This window comes from Chrysochloris asiatica, unplaced genomic scaffold (genome assembly GCF_000296735.1).
Source record: "Chrysochloris asiatica unplaced genomic scaffold, ChrAsi1.0 scaffold00058, whole genome shotgun sequence".
In the NCBI taxonomy this organism is placed as follows: Eukaryota; Metazoa; Chordata; class Mammalia; order Afrosoricida; family Chrysochloridae; genus Chrysochloris; species Chrysochloris asiatica.
This window is the reverse complement of record NW_006408576.1, coordinates 17882666-17896311: the sequence shown is the minus strand read 5'-3', so window position 1 is coordinate 17896311 and position 13646 is coordinate 17882666. Positions and strand designations below refer to the sequence as shown.

The window sequence follows — 13646 nt, the reverse complement described above, 5'->3', positions numbered from 1 at the left end:
TGAGAGGCTCAAATATCGGCTACGGCTGGCTCTAGACTCTCCTCTCCTCAGAGGCAGCAACCGGCGGGGAAGATGCAGGGCTAACGGCCGCTTCCATTTTGTGCTTCCCGGGCTGGGCGGGAGCGGCAGCGCGGGCTCCGCTTGTGTGTCCTGGGACCCTCACCTTCCTCTGTTGGCCTTTCAACCCCAGACCGCCCTCCCGACCCCGCCCCCGGCCCGCGGCCTCGCAGGGCGCCTCCCCTTGGCCTCTCCCCGGGTGCCTAGGCGGGTGAGCGTGGGCGGGGGGAGAGGGAAATTCAAGTCCGCCGCGGCGGCCGAGACAAAAGGAGGGCGGCGGGGAGCCGCGGGGGCCGGCCGGCGGTGCTGGGCGGGGTGTGGGGCGTATTGTCTGATAGTGCGCCCTCTCTCTCTCTCTCCTCCCCCCTCCTTTTTGTTCTTTCCTGCTATCTCGCCACCCTCGGCGCTCCTGCCGCGCTGCCCCGCCCCGCCCCGCAGGCTTTCGAGGAGGGCTCTTCCTGATCCGGGTTGGTTCTCGCCGGCCTTGGTGCCTCGCCCGCTCACTTCTCCCCGTCCCCTTCCTTCCCGGAGCGCCGCCGCCCTCCCGTCGGTCCACTATGGAGAAGACGGAGTTGATCCAGAAGGCGAAGCTAGCCGAGCAGGCCGAGCGCTACGACGACATGGCCACCTGCATGAAAGCCGTGACGGAGCAGGGGGCCGAGCTGTCCAACGAGGAGCGCAACCTGCTCTCGGTGGCCTACAAGAACGTGGTCGGGGGCCGCAGGTCGGCCTGGAGGGTCATCTCCAGCATCGAGCAGAAAACCGACACTTCTGACAAGAAGTTGCAGCTGATTAAGGACTATCGGGAGAAAGTGGAGTCTGAACTGAGATCCATTTGCACCACGGTCCTGGTGAGTCCCGACGGGTGTTGGTGGTGGGAGAACGGGCGGCGGGAGCCTCCTTCGGGAATGGGAAAGGAATGGGCGAGGTGGAGCATTGGAGATGGTCCGGAACCTTGGCTTCCGCAATGTGTGCTGGTTGTTCTGAGACGCAAGTTGATTTCCAGGGTTAGTGAGTCTTTCACCCATTACGACCACACAGACTTGCTTTCTTCAAAACGGAAAATCGTTTTTCAGCTTGTTGTATTGGGACACTGCTTACAGAGCGCAACCTGTAAATATCTAGTTTAAGTACTTAAGAGTTAAAAAGGTGCAGACACCTTTTTGATAACGCACTGTTGTGAAGTAGTTTTCGTCCCGAACTTAGCCATGGAAATGGACCTTGAAAATCGAAAGCTATACTTTCGTTTTCAAATAGGACAATCTTTTATTGAGCTTTTCCCGTTAAAAACGGGCGTGGGGGTGTTAAATGTGAAATAATAGGCAGTTAAATATAAAGAACAAAATGTTGTCCCGGTGAATTGTAGTGTTTACCAATATTTTCCCGCTATTGTTTAGCTATACTTAAACACTGGTATTTGAAATGAATTCACTTCTGGCAAGGAAAGCCTTCCAGATCTTAAACTGTTCAGTCTTAGCAAGGGTGACTATTGGATGGGTGGAGTAGGGGACTACTGTGATTCACGAATCCTTAGTAATGATAGATGACATTTTTGGCTTTGTCACTGCATGCACAGAATCCTTTTTCTTTTTATCAATATAAGTTAAATATTAACATTATATCCTAGAGTGTTTTTAAATGTTTTTGATGATGCAAAGAGTTGTTTCCACTGATAAAATATGAAAATATGAAATTTCTAACATGGTTTGCTGATTTTTCTTTTTTTAAATTTTTTTGGTAAGTTCCCTACTTTTTCAAAAGCATACCGATTTTTGATGCGAGCATCCACATTATATTTTAGATGAACTGTGAAAAATGAGCAGGCAAATTGGTGACTTTTGAGGGGAAACAGAAACTGCCTCTCCCCAATTTTTTTCTCTCCCTTCTCTCATTACATTGGGGTGTGTGTGTGTTTCTTTGACTTAAAACTTGATTTTCTAATACAAATAACAATCTGAATGAAAGGAAAGCCAGTGGAGAAAAACCTGTAAAAGGACTTTCTGGGTGTATATTAGAGAAGACAAGACAAAACTTTATTGAGATTGTTTGTTTTATTGAGGGTGAGACATTGAATTGTATTTGGCATAGAAAAAGCATTTAAAAAGCTTTGTGAACTAAACTGGCCTGTATTCAGGAAACTTGCCAACTTGAAAGTGATTGTAGCATTAAAGAATATTTGACAATGGGGGGCAGAGACTCCTAAGGCCATATGCTAATAAGGTATTTTGTGTGTGTGTGTGTGTGTGTGTGTGTGTGTGTGTGTAAAATCTTGCTTTGGGGGAGGGGTGCTCTTTCTGTTTGTTTTTTCTTTTGCCTGCAGTAATTACTACTAGATGTTTCCTGTTCTCTAGCAGGTTAACTCTGAGCTAAAGGCATATTTGTTTTATTTTGTGGCTCATACAAAGTTTGGTTTTTATGATGGCATAAGTAGAAGAGGGGTTTTGCTACCTTTGACAAGGGGAAGAGTTTGCTTAGTTGATGTAAGGCTTGAAAGAGTAGACCTTTCATACATCTTTTCAATAAGAGATAATGCCAGAAATTAGGACAGTTTTTATACTAATAGAAGAGTTTATTAGCTTGGTTAATCTGAGACCCAGACATAAATAAAAGATTTCATTAGTAAAATTACGTGAAAGACAAGTGGTGACTTGGTGGTCAACCTATGAAAATACTGGGAAGTGCATGTTTTATGTGTGCGGGATCGAGCTAATCATTATAGGGAAGAACAAAGATCTTGCCCTTCAACAATTCTGTAATATACAAGGGGGCTTCAAAAAGTTTGTGGAAAAAAATGAAACAATGAAAATTTCCCGTGAACTCATACATATTATATGGAGTTAAGTATGAAATATATACATATGCAAATAATACAAGATAATTCCCATAAGACAGTTAAAAATTAAATGCCGTGTACTTAAAAAAAAAAAAAAGAAAGAAAGAAACTTCAGGAAAGACCATAAAGACTGACAGTTGAGGTGAATGTTGAGAGGACAGTCTGGTGTGAGATTGGGGGAGGTATATTACAGGCTAAAGAAATACAGCTTATTCAGGAAAGAGAGAAAACAGTTATAGGGTTTATTCAAGGAAGAATGGTTCAGTATTGTGACTGCCTTAGAATATGTGTAAGGAAAACCTAGAAGTAGGACCTGCAATTTATAAGGGAAGGCAAGAGTACGGTTTTCCCCTTTGGTTGGCAGTGGGGAAATATTGACGATTTTAGAATGGTGGTCATAGAATTTATAGAGACAGTTTCTACTCTGTGATCTGAACTGTAGTGTAGGTTAGTGAGAAAGAGTCGCTAATTCATATATGAAAGGGCTTCAAAAAGTTTATGGAAAAATTTCATTGTGTCTTAATTCCATTTTTTCATGAACTTTTTGACGCCTTTTCATATTAGTGCATTAATAGAGTATTTAAACAATGAGAAAAGAGTGGAATTTTTCAAAGTTTCTGAACATGAGTTGTTGAAATGGTTTTTGTTTGTGTTGGGGAAGGAGAACTTGATGGGAGGAAGCAGATGAAACTGACATAGTTATAAGACTAGTAAAAGTGACATGGAGTATAGCCAAAATTTTGATCCAAACTAGTACAGATTCTCAACCTCTTCTTTCTCTTACAGAAAGTAGGTTAGGGGTCACATTATTTGGGGCATTGTTCCAAATGAACATGGTAGAAAGTCCTCAACCTTTTTGATAGTCACTATAATGAGAGAACTTTGAAGGCAGAATAAGAACTAAAATCCAAATGAAAACTATAAAGAGCAAAGATAAAGAAGAAAGTCAAAATGGCCACGACTGAAGTCTTCATAAATGAAAGAAGTTAGAGAAGGTTTTGCCAATTTATCGTCTGTATCTCTGTTTGTAAAGTTAAGAGGATTGTGCTAAATATCTAAATGTCACTCAATTCTAATGGCTTGGGGCTATAAAATATAGAGGTCCAAGACATTCCACCTCTACTCGGACTTTCTTCCAACTCTAAAATTAATTTTAAGAGTCTAGATTGAAAAACATGTTTTGAACAATAGATGAAATGCTAAAAAGACTAATGACTTAAAGGTGATGCGTAGGTCATTGGTGATCTTAATTCACAAAGTGTGTTGAAGAGAGCAAAATTTAAATGGAAAAGATTAGTAAATAAGTTAGGTGTACAACTGTGTAGTGGTTAAGATAGTGTGTAAGATGTCTTGAAGTCATTAAAAACTTGGAAATATGAGCAAAGAAATCAGAGGGTTCACAAAGCCTCTCTGGGACTAAGGAACAAAAATCCATTTTTACATATTGCATGTGCAAAGCTATGCAAGCAAACAATATTTATACAAGATAACCTTTGTCTCAATAACTCTGTATTATCTTCTCTTGTATTAACAGGCTTTTAGTAGTCTAGTTTAGAGAGCCTGTTTTAGTATAATGCATAAAAACTGAGGTGGTCTAATGGGTTTTTAAATACAGTCACTTAAAGTAGTACATAGAGAATCTCTGAAAGTTGTCCTTTCGTAAAAGCTATAATCTTAATCCAGTAATAAGCTTGAATTTAGTTAAGTTTCTAAGTTCGATTAATATCTTAATGAAAATTTGACTCTTATGCTGGTTATTATTTTGAAGTAAGACTCATTTTGTGAGGAGTAGGAGTTCAGGTTAGGACTAAGCTTAGGTCTAGGCTATGCCTAGAGCTTACTCTAGTGTTAGGGTTATGATTAGAACTAGGATTGGTGTTAGGGTTTGGGCTAGGGCTAAGGATTGGTCTAGTTTTAGGGTTGCAGTTAGGTTTTGTTTTCCTTGAAGTCTACTTGATTTCTTCTTCATTTGAAAGTTCTGTAACTGTATTATCTCTACTTTGTGGGGGTTTATATATTCAATCTTGTAGGTTTGTTTTACTTAAATACTTATGTATCTGGAAACCCTGCTGTGGCACTATAGGATAAGCACTAACTAGACTGCTAACCACAAGATCGCACAATGTTTAAACCCAGCAGCTGCTCCTTAGAAACCCTAGTAGCACAAATCAAGATGCGTTGGAACCAACTCTTTTGGTACTTAACAACAGCAACAACAACTAATCTTGAGTTGAGTTCTGAATGATACTGTCATTTATCTTAATCTCAGATTGTTGTCTGCTATAGTTGATTATCCAGCAGTTTGAAACTACCAGCTGTTCCGTGGGAGAAAGATGAGGCTTTCTGCTCCCGTAAAGATTTATAGCCTTGGAAACCCTGTACAGGGTCACTATGAGTTGGAACCGACTCCACAGCACATAACCACCACTGCCACCATTGTTTGATTCTCGGTTCAAAGAACTCCCTTTAGTATTGTTTGTAAGGTTGGCCTGATTGGTTTAGGTTTTTTGTTTTTCTTTTTTACTTTTTATTGTGAATTGAGGAAAGATTTACAGACAAGATTTACATTCAACAAACTACATTTTCTTCATTTCCATATTCCATCCCTTCCATACTACAGTTATGCACCTTCCTCCCTATGGTTCCTATGGGCATTCCACCCACCTTGCTATTGATTAACTCTGTCCTTAGAAAAATGTGGCCTTTTTTTTTTTTTTTTAACCATTCTTTGATGAGTATAATATACCTTGATAGTGTTATCACCACCCCCTCCATAAAAATTTCCACCTCTTGTCTGAAAGTTGGGCCACTAGGGTGAGTTCCTTTCCAGACCTGAAGGGTAGTTGAGGGCCATAGTCTCAGGTTCCCTCATCACAGTAAACCCATTTTTTGTTGGTTGTTTTTCTTTTTTAAATAATTTAGAGTTTTGGTTCACATTTTCACCCACTCTCTGTGCTCTCTAATGTGATCGCTTTGGAGCAGTGGTCGTGGAGACTGATGTTCACGTGTTCCATTAGTCCATTGAACTAATTGATCCCAAGCTTCTTCATTTCTTAATCACTCTTTTTTCTTCCGCACATGCAAAGAACAATAGCTGCATCTTCGATAGCCACACATGAGCTTTCAAAATCACAGACACTGCTCACCCAAGCAGGATACAGAGCATTGTCTTTGTGAACTATGTTAAGTTAATTGGGTTGGTCTAGTTTTAGCAAATTCTTTTACTTTCTGTTTATCTGTAAATGTCCTAATTCTGTTGTAATTTTTGATGGACAGTTTTGCTGGTTCTTGGTTGGCAATTACATATATCATCCCACTGTATTTTGCTTGTATGGTTTCTGCTGAGAAATCAGCGCTTAGTCCCGTAAGTTCTCCTTTGTAGGTAACTTTTCATTTTTTCTGAGCTACTCTCAAGATTCTTTACTTGTCTTTCGTTTAAAAATTTTAATTCTAGTATGTCGTATTTATCCTTCTGGGGTCTGTCCTGTTTGAAGTTTGTTCAACTTCTTGAATGTTTATCTACTCACCTTTCATGTTAGGGAAGCTTTCTTTTAACCACTCTTGGGGCAGTTTTCTCTTGTGGGTGCTTTTTTTATTCTCTTCCTGTTCTGGAATTCCTCTTGATGGATGGTGTGTCACATAAACCTTAGACTTTCTTTGGAATTTTTTGCTCTTTTTTTTTCTGATTGTTTCTCTAGCAGATGAATACTGTGAGATCTGTCTTCAAGTTCAAATTCTTTTTTTATCAGGTAGTTTGGAAATGATTTCTGACATTTTCTGACACTGTATTTTGGTCACTTGTTTGAGGTACTCAGCCCCATTTTTTCATGTAAATGGAAATTGTTGTCTGCAAGACATTGCTGTGGGGCTTACCTCTAGTGGTCTTTTAGGAAGACAGGGCCTGAGATTTCTTGTGCTCTCGGCTGTTAAATACCTGGAAGTTGATGATCACCAGCTGGGATGGATTCATGCCAATTGCCCTGTCGTATTTCTTCCGTTTCTTTTTAATATCCAAGGCACTTTGAGAGATAAAAGTCATGTTAATCATTTGGATATTTGCTAAGTTCTCAGGGTCAAGGCCTGTGTACTTACAGTAAGCCTGGTAGATTCATTCAAAGAATTCAGAGGGGTCCTTACTTGGCTTCTGTCTGTACCATGTTCAAGTTTTTTTGTTTAGAAACTCCCTTTTTCAGACCTCTGGGAATGCACCTTTTATAGTGCTCCAGTTGTGGCAGGCCCATTTAGATTTCAATTTGTGTCAGCTAGAGGAATTGCCTTGACTGGGGCAAGGGTCCCATTCAGATTTTTGTCCATGGATGCTTGCTGTTTCCTCCCATGTCGTATCTCAGACCAGCCTGTTTCATTGCTGGTCAGCAGGAGCATTGTCAACAGAGCCCAATTAGGATGATGGGTAGCAAAAATAGTGATTATTAAATTTGTTTTGGTTGGGTAAAAAAGACATTGCTGTGGTGTCGTATTTATATTTAGTTGATGATTGTATGTTAGTTTGTTCTCACACACTGACCACCTGTCTCCTTGTTGTTAAGTGCCATTGAGTGTGTTCTGACTCATAAAGACCCTGCATAGGGTTTCCAAGGAGCAGATGGTGGGTTTGAACTGCCAAGCATGTGGTTTGCAATCCAGTGATGAGCCTACAGCCCCATACCAGGAGTCTACCTGTGTCCTAGTGGATGTGATAGAGACTAGAAGTGTGTGTGTGGTTTCCTGCTCCTGTTGTAGCTCAGTGCAGGTCTGTCTGATGTTGGCTGATGATTATCATTGATCAGATGACATGATACAGAAGTGAGTATTGGCGCTTGCCCGGTGGATAGAGCCACAGGAGATACAGGTGTGAGTGGGATGAATGGGCACAATTGCTCCACTGAATGTCCTGTGCCTTCAGGCTGCTCCAGGCCAGTCTTCTCTCTCCCTATTCCTACTGTTTCCTCTCCCAATCATAACTCAAACCACCTCTCTATCTTATTCTCTAAACCTCAGGATTTCTAGGATCACCATCTGTTTGGTCTCTAGACCTTGTTTCAGTGTCTGTTCAGCATATCTATCTGCTTTGCCAACTTGCTCCAGAAGCCTTTTTAAATCTAGATTTCATTTTATTTCGTTGTTGAGGCTATATACAGCAAAGCTACACCAACTGAACAGTTTCTACATATATAATTTAGTGATAATGATTACATTCTTAAAGTTGTACAACGATTTTCATCCTCCTTTTCTGAATTGTTCCTCTCCCACCAACAAACTCACTGCCCCCTGTGGTTCCTGTCTAATCACATAGATCTTAAAAGAGCATAATGCTCAAGGCAGACCTTTTTTTACTAGTTAAGCTCAACTGTTTGGTTTTAAAATGACTTCGGGGAATAATTTTGGTTTAAAGATTATCTGAGGGCAATAGTAACAGTTTTATCCATTTTCCTTGGCACCATGAGAATTTGAAAATAAATTTTGCATTTTCTCCTGTTGATCCGATTCTTCTATGAAATCTTTGACCAAAAGTTCGTTAATAGTAGCTGGTCACCATCCTGTTCTTCTGGACTTATTGGAAAGGAGGAGGCAGTTGTGTTCATGGAGATAATTAGCCACACCTTCTATATCCTTTTCCTCCAAGTGTCTAGAGCTGGGGGCGGCCACTTGAAATATTTTAAGACTTCTAGCACTAGCAACAAAGGAAGAGTAGAACAGAAGCACTAAAAATGTTAGGCCAGTTGACTGGATGTCCAATGGTACCATTACCCTAAACCTCCGAACTAAGAAACTAAACTCCATGTGGTGTTTGATTGTATATAAGCAACCTCAACAGCTGCAGTTTGTGTGTGTGTGTGTGTGATTTTCATAAATATATGTCTATCACACTACTTTAAAAAATTTATTTGGAATTTTATTGTGAACTGAGTGAAGGTTTACAGAGCAGATCATCAGTTTTACATTCAACAAATCATATATTTTGTTTCATCTCATTGATTGCAGTCACCTCCATGTAACATCACTTATCCCACTTCCTCCCTGTGGTTCTTATTTCCCTTCCATCTTCCTTCCCAACCTTTCTAAACTTTGTCCTTAAATAAATGTTGTCCATTTGATCTTGAATGGTTGGCCATTTCTTGGTGAGCAGGAGTGGTTGTCCTCACTGTATACCCACCCGTCTACTGCTTGGTTAAATTTTGGTCCACAAGGGTGAGTTTTCTGGTCTCAGAAAATTGCTGCTCACTTATAACACTACTTTATACACTTAATTTTTTATGGTGTACAAGTTAATGACAACTGTTAAAATAATCAGCTGTGCAACCCTGCCCTTAATCAGTTTGGTTTTTTCCATCCCTGTTAAACCTACCTGCCCCCATTTCTTCTGCCTTGTAACTAATAAACTGTGGTCTCTATATATTTGCCTTTTCTTACCTTTTATAAATGAGGTCATATATGTCTTTGTAATTGGCTTATTTCTATCTGAATGTCTTCATGCACCATCAAGACTTCATTTTTCCTACTGACTGAGAAGTATTCCATTGTATATACTTCATTTTGTTAATTTATTCATTCATCTGTTGGTAGACATTTCAATTGTTTCTCTTTTTTAAGTATTGTGAATACTGCGGTGAACCATTGGTGTGTACAAGAGTCTTCTTTTGAGTTTCTGCTCATAAGTCTTTGGGGTTTGTACCCAGGAATGGAATGGTAGTTCTGAGCCCTGGTGTGATGCTTTAGGCTAAGCACTGGACTGGTGCCACAAGATTGGCGGTTCAAACTTACCAGCTCCTCGTGGAAACCTTATACAGGGTCACTATAAATTGGAATTGATTCGATGGCACACAACAATAGCATGATATAGGTATCTCTGGTGGCTTGTGACGCTGAGCTTTTTTTTTTCAAAGTATTTGGTGCTTATTTGAATGTCATCTTTGGTGAATTATTAGTCTTGATAGTTAATAAATCAGAATGTGATTTTATTGGCATAATGAAAAAAATATGGGCTTTAGAAATAGCAATTTTGAATCATTGCTTCATTAGCGTCTAGTTTTGTGACAATGGGCAAGTTTTTTTAATCTCTCAGCTGCTCTTCGTCTATAAATTATCATGGTACTTGCTTTATGGGCTTACAGTTAAAATAATAGCTAGTAACTAACATTTAGTGAGCATTTCCTATATATTATACACTGTTTTAAAACACCTCTTAAAAAGCAAACTTTTTGGACTAAGGTATGCCTGACCTAAACCATAGTATTTTTCATTGTCCAGCATGAGAGAGCTTGACAATGAAAAAGGAAGATCAAAGAAATGACGACATGTTTGAACTGTGATTGTCGGTGAATAATGTTGAATTATACCGTGGGCTCCGAAGGAGAAGAATCCTGGTGTGGAGCTGTGGGATGATGCATTGGCTGCAGGGTCGTCAGTTCAAACTCACCAGCCATTCCTCAGATACCCACTACAGGGTCGATGTGAGTTGGAACTAACTTGAAGGCACACAAACATCCAGCCCTTAGAAGTAGCCTTGATAATGTAGTGGGTTACACATTGGGCTGCTAACCCAAAAGTTAGCAGTTTGAATCCACCAGTTGCTCTGTGGGAGAAAGATAAGCTTTCTTCTCCCTTAAAGATTTACAGCCTCAGTACAACAAAGAATGCTCCTTAAAAGAAAGGATAATGAGACTTCATCTCACTTACATTGGACACATCAGAATAGGTAGTCACTAGAAAAGGACATCATGTTTGTTAGAGTAGAGGGTCAGTGAAAAAAGAAAGTCCCAATAAGAGATTGACAGTAGCTGCAACACAGGCTCAATCATACCAACAACTGAGAATGGCACAGGACTGGTCAACATTTCTTTTGTGTTAAACATGAAATCATTGTGAGTTGGAGATTACTCGATAGCATCTAACAGCAACAATTATTATTGTCAGATGCCCTCGAGTTGGTTCCAACTCAGCGAACCCCCTCCCCTGTATAGGGTTTCCAAGAAGCAGCTGGCGGGCTTCAGCTACCGTCTTTGTGGCTCACGGTCTAGTGCTAATCCTACAGTGTCACACCAGGAGTCTAACAGCAACAATACACTATATATTCACTATGTTTCAACAAAAGGTTAGACAGTCAAGCCCATTAGCCAATCTAGGAGCAACCTGAAGGTCTGCTTCTTAAAGGTTGCAGCCTAGGAAACTCAGAGAATCCTAACCTAGTCAAATTGACACAGAGCCTTAACTATCACATTCCATAATTTAACCAATCGCCTATTGTATCATAACAAACTATGGATAACATTGTGAATGGGTATTCCAAACATTGAATTGTGCTCATGAGAACCTGTACCCAGACCAAAAGGCAGTTAGTTGCTTTAACAGAACAAGGGGATGCTGAATGGTTTAAAATCAGGAAAGGTGTGTTTCCAGGGTTGTATACTTTTCCAATCTTATGCTGAGCAAATAGTCTGAGAAACTGGGTTTTTGAAGAAAAACATGGCATCAGGATTAAAGAAAGAGTCATTAACAACATTTGATGTGCAAATGATATAATTTAATGACTTGCTGATGAAGATCAAAGACCACCACCTTCATATGGGTTTCACCTTAATGCCAAAAAAAAAAAAAAAGAAAATCCTCACCAGTGGACCAATAAGTAACATCATGACAAACAGAAACGATTGAAGTTGGGAACCTAGAGCCAGAGGGCCTGGCGGAAGGTAGAATCTCCAGTGAGTAGTATTCAGTCTGACTAGGCGGGGCTGATGCAATGAAATGCAGAGGGGTCTCTTGTGATACAATAGTGAATAATTGTTATCAGGACTGATTGTGAGGGTTGGAAATGTAAAGGTAGATGTTTTATAGCAAGGAGGGGAGTGATTAACTTTTCAGTCTAGGAGCAGAGGTCCCTAGGACCATCAAGGGAGAAGAGCAGAGAGCAGGACCCTACCCAGAGAAGCAGTGATGCCTGAAATGATGGAGCCAGAGATGATGACTTGGAGCGATGGAGCGGCTGGAGACTTTAGATCCAGAGAGGGAGAGCAACTGTGTGCTGAAGACCTGGGGTATACGGGGGAAGGATTGCATGGAGGGGATTGTAACCATGGCAATGAGAAGATATACGATAGAATGAATGTAAAACTAATGTTCTCCCATGTAAACTATCACATAATTCACAATAAAACATTTAAAAAAAAAAAAAAAAAAAACCATTGAAGTTACCATAGACTTCATTTTGCTTGAATCCACAATCAACACTCAAGGAAGCAGGTCAGGAAATCAAACCATATATTACGTTAGGCAAATCTGCTGCATAGGAACTCTTTAAAAATGTTCAAGAACAAAGGTACCAGTTTGCAGACTAAGGTGCACCTTACCCAAGCCATGGTATTTTCAGTAACCTCATATGCATGTAAAAATTGAGCACTGAAAATGGAAGGACCATAGAAGAATTGATACATGTGAGCTCTAGTATTGGAGAAGAATGTTGCAAGTAATATGGATTGCCAGAGAAACTAATCTGTGTTGGAAGAAGTACAGTCAGAATGCTTCTTAGAAGTGAGGATGGCCAGACTTCATCACTCTTACTTCATACATGTTATCAGGAGGGAACAATCCCTGGAGAAGGACATCATGCTTGGTAAAGTTGGGAGAGTCAGAGAAAAAGAGGAAGCACCTCCCAATGCTAGATGGGCTGGCACAGTGGCAGCAGCAGTGGGCTCAAGTACAACAATTGTGAATATAGTGTATGTCTGGTCAATGTTTCATTCTGTTGTACATAGGGCCGCTACTCAATGGCTCTTAACTACAACTGGACATTTAAGTTGTAAGCAACTTCTTTTTCCCCCCCCCATTAACATCAGTACTAGAAAGAGCATCCTTTTTTCATACTGTGTGCTGGGATTTACTTTGGATAATGTAATTGCCAAATCAGAGTATTCACTTCTTCCAGATAGTCCCCTTTTGGAAAAATTGTTTTCACTACCACCAGCAGTGATTAAGAAATGAGCCCATTTTCCCTCACCCTCTCTAGCCAAGCACATTATTAACGATAACAGATTGTTATGGAATTACAGTTGTACCTCATTGGTACGGTATTGGCTATAATTAGGTGTCTGCCTAAGGAAGGTGGGAAATCCGAATGTTCAACACTGTGGTATGAAGCACTTTATTTTCTAAGTAGTCATGTGGTAATCTTCAGATTAAACTTTTTACTTCCCATATAACTCTTAGTGATGTTAAAACCCATGACCCTTGAGTAGATTCTGACATATATTGACTCTGTAGGACAGGGTTTTTAAAGGAGCTCTGGTAGCGTAGTGGTTACGAATCGGGATGTGAACCTTAAGGTCAGCAGTTCGAAACTACCAGCTGCTCTGTGGGAGAAAGATGAGGCGTTCTGCTCCCCTAAAGATTTACAGCCTCGGAAATCCTGTACAGGGTCGCTATGGGTCGGCACCGACTCGACAGCACTTAACAACAACAGGGTTTTTAAGACTGTGTTCTTTATGGAAGCAGACTGCCACATCTGGTGTTTTCACATTGCCCACAGTCTGGAAGTAGCCAAGTGCTGAACCACTGTGCCACCAGGGTTATACTACTCATCTAGAATTTCGTTCCCTGGATTTATTCCCCACCCCACACCCCACTCCTGGGTCTTCCTTCGTACCTGCCATGTTGATTTTGGATATTTTTGGTAGAAAAATAAACTTGAGAAAATCTTGTTTAGATAGAGAAAGGGTCAGGAGAGAAACATTTTGAATTAGGAAGACAAAGATGGGGGAAGTCT

The 13646-nt window shown here is 40.5% G+C and overlaps 1 protein-coding gene across 1 annotated transcript in view; it reads left to right on the top strand.

The window, feature by feature from the left end:
* Positions 1 to 594: 594 nt before the first annotated feature.
* YWHAQ (tyrosine 3-monooxygenase/tryptophan 5-monooxygenase activation protein, theta) overlaps positions 595 to 13646 on the top strand; it is a 44340-nt gene continuing 31288 nt past the window's right edge. Inside the window, exon 1 of the mRNA XM_006863987.1 lies at positions 595 to 908. Coding sequence (XP_006864049.1) covers positions 615 to 908 — 294 coding nt within the window. The 5' untranslated portion in view covers positions 595 to 614. The remainder of the gene's footprint in view (positions 909 to 13646) is intronic.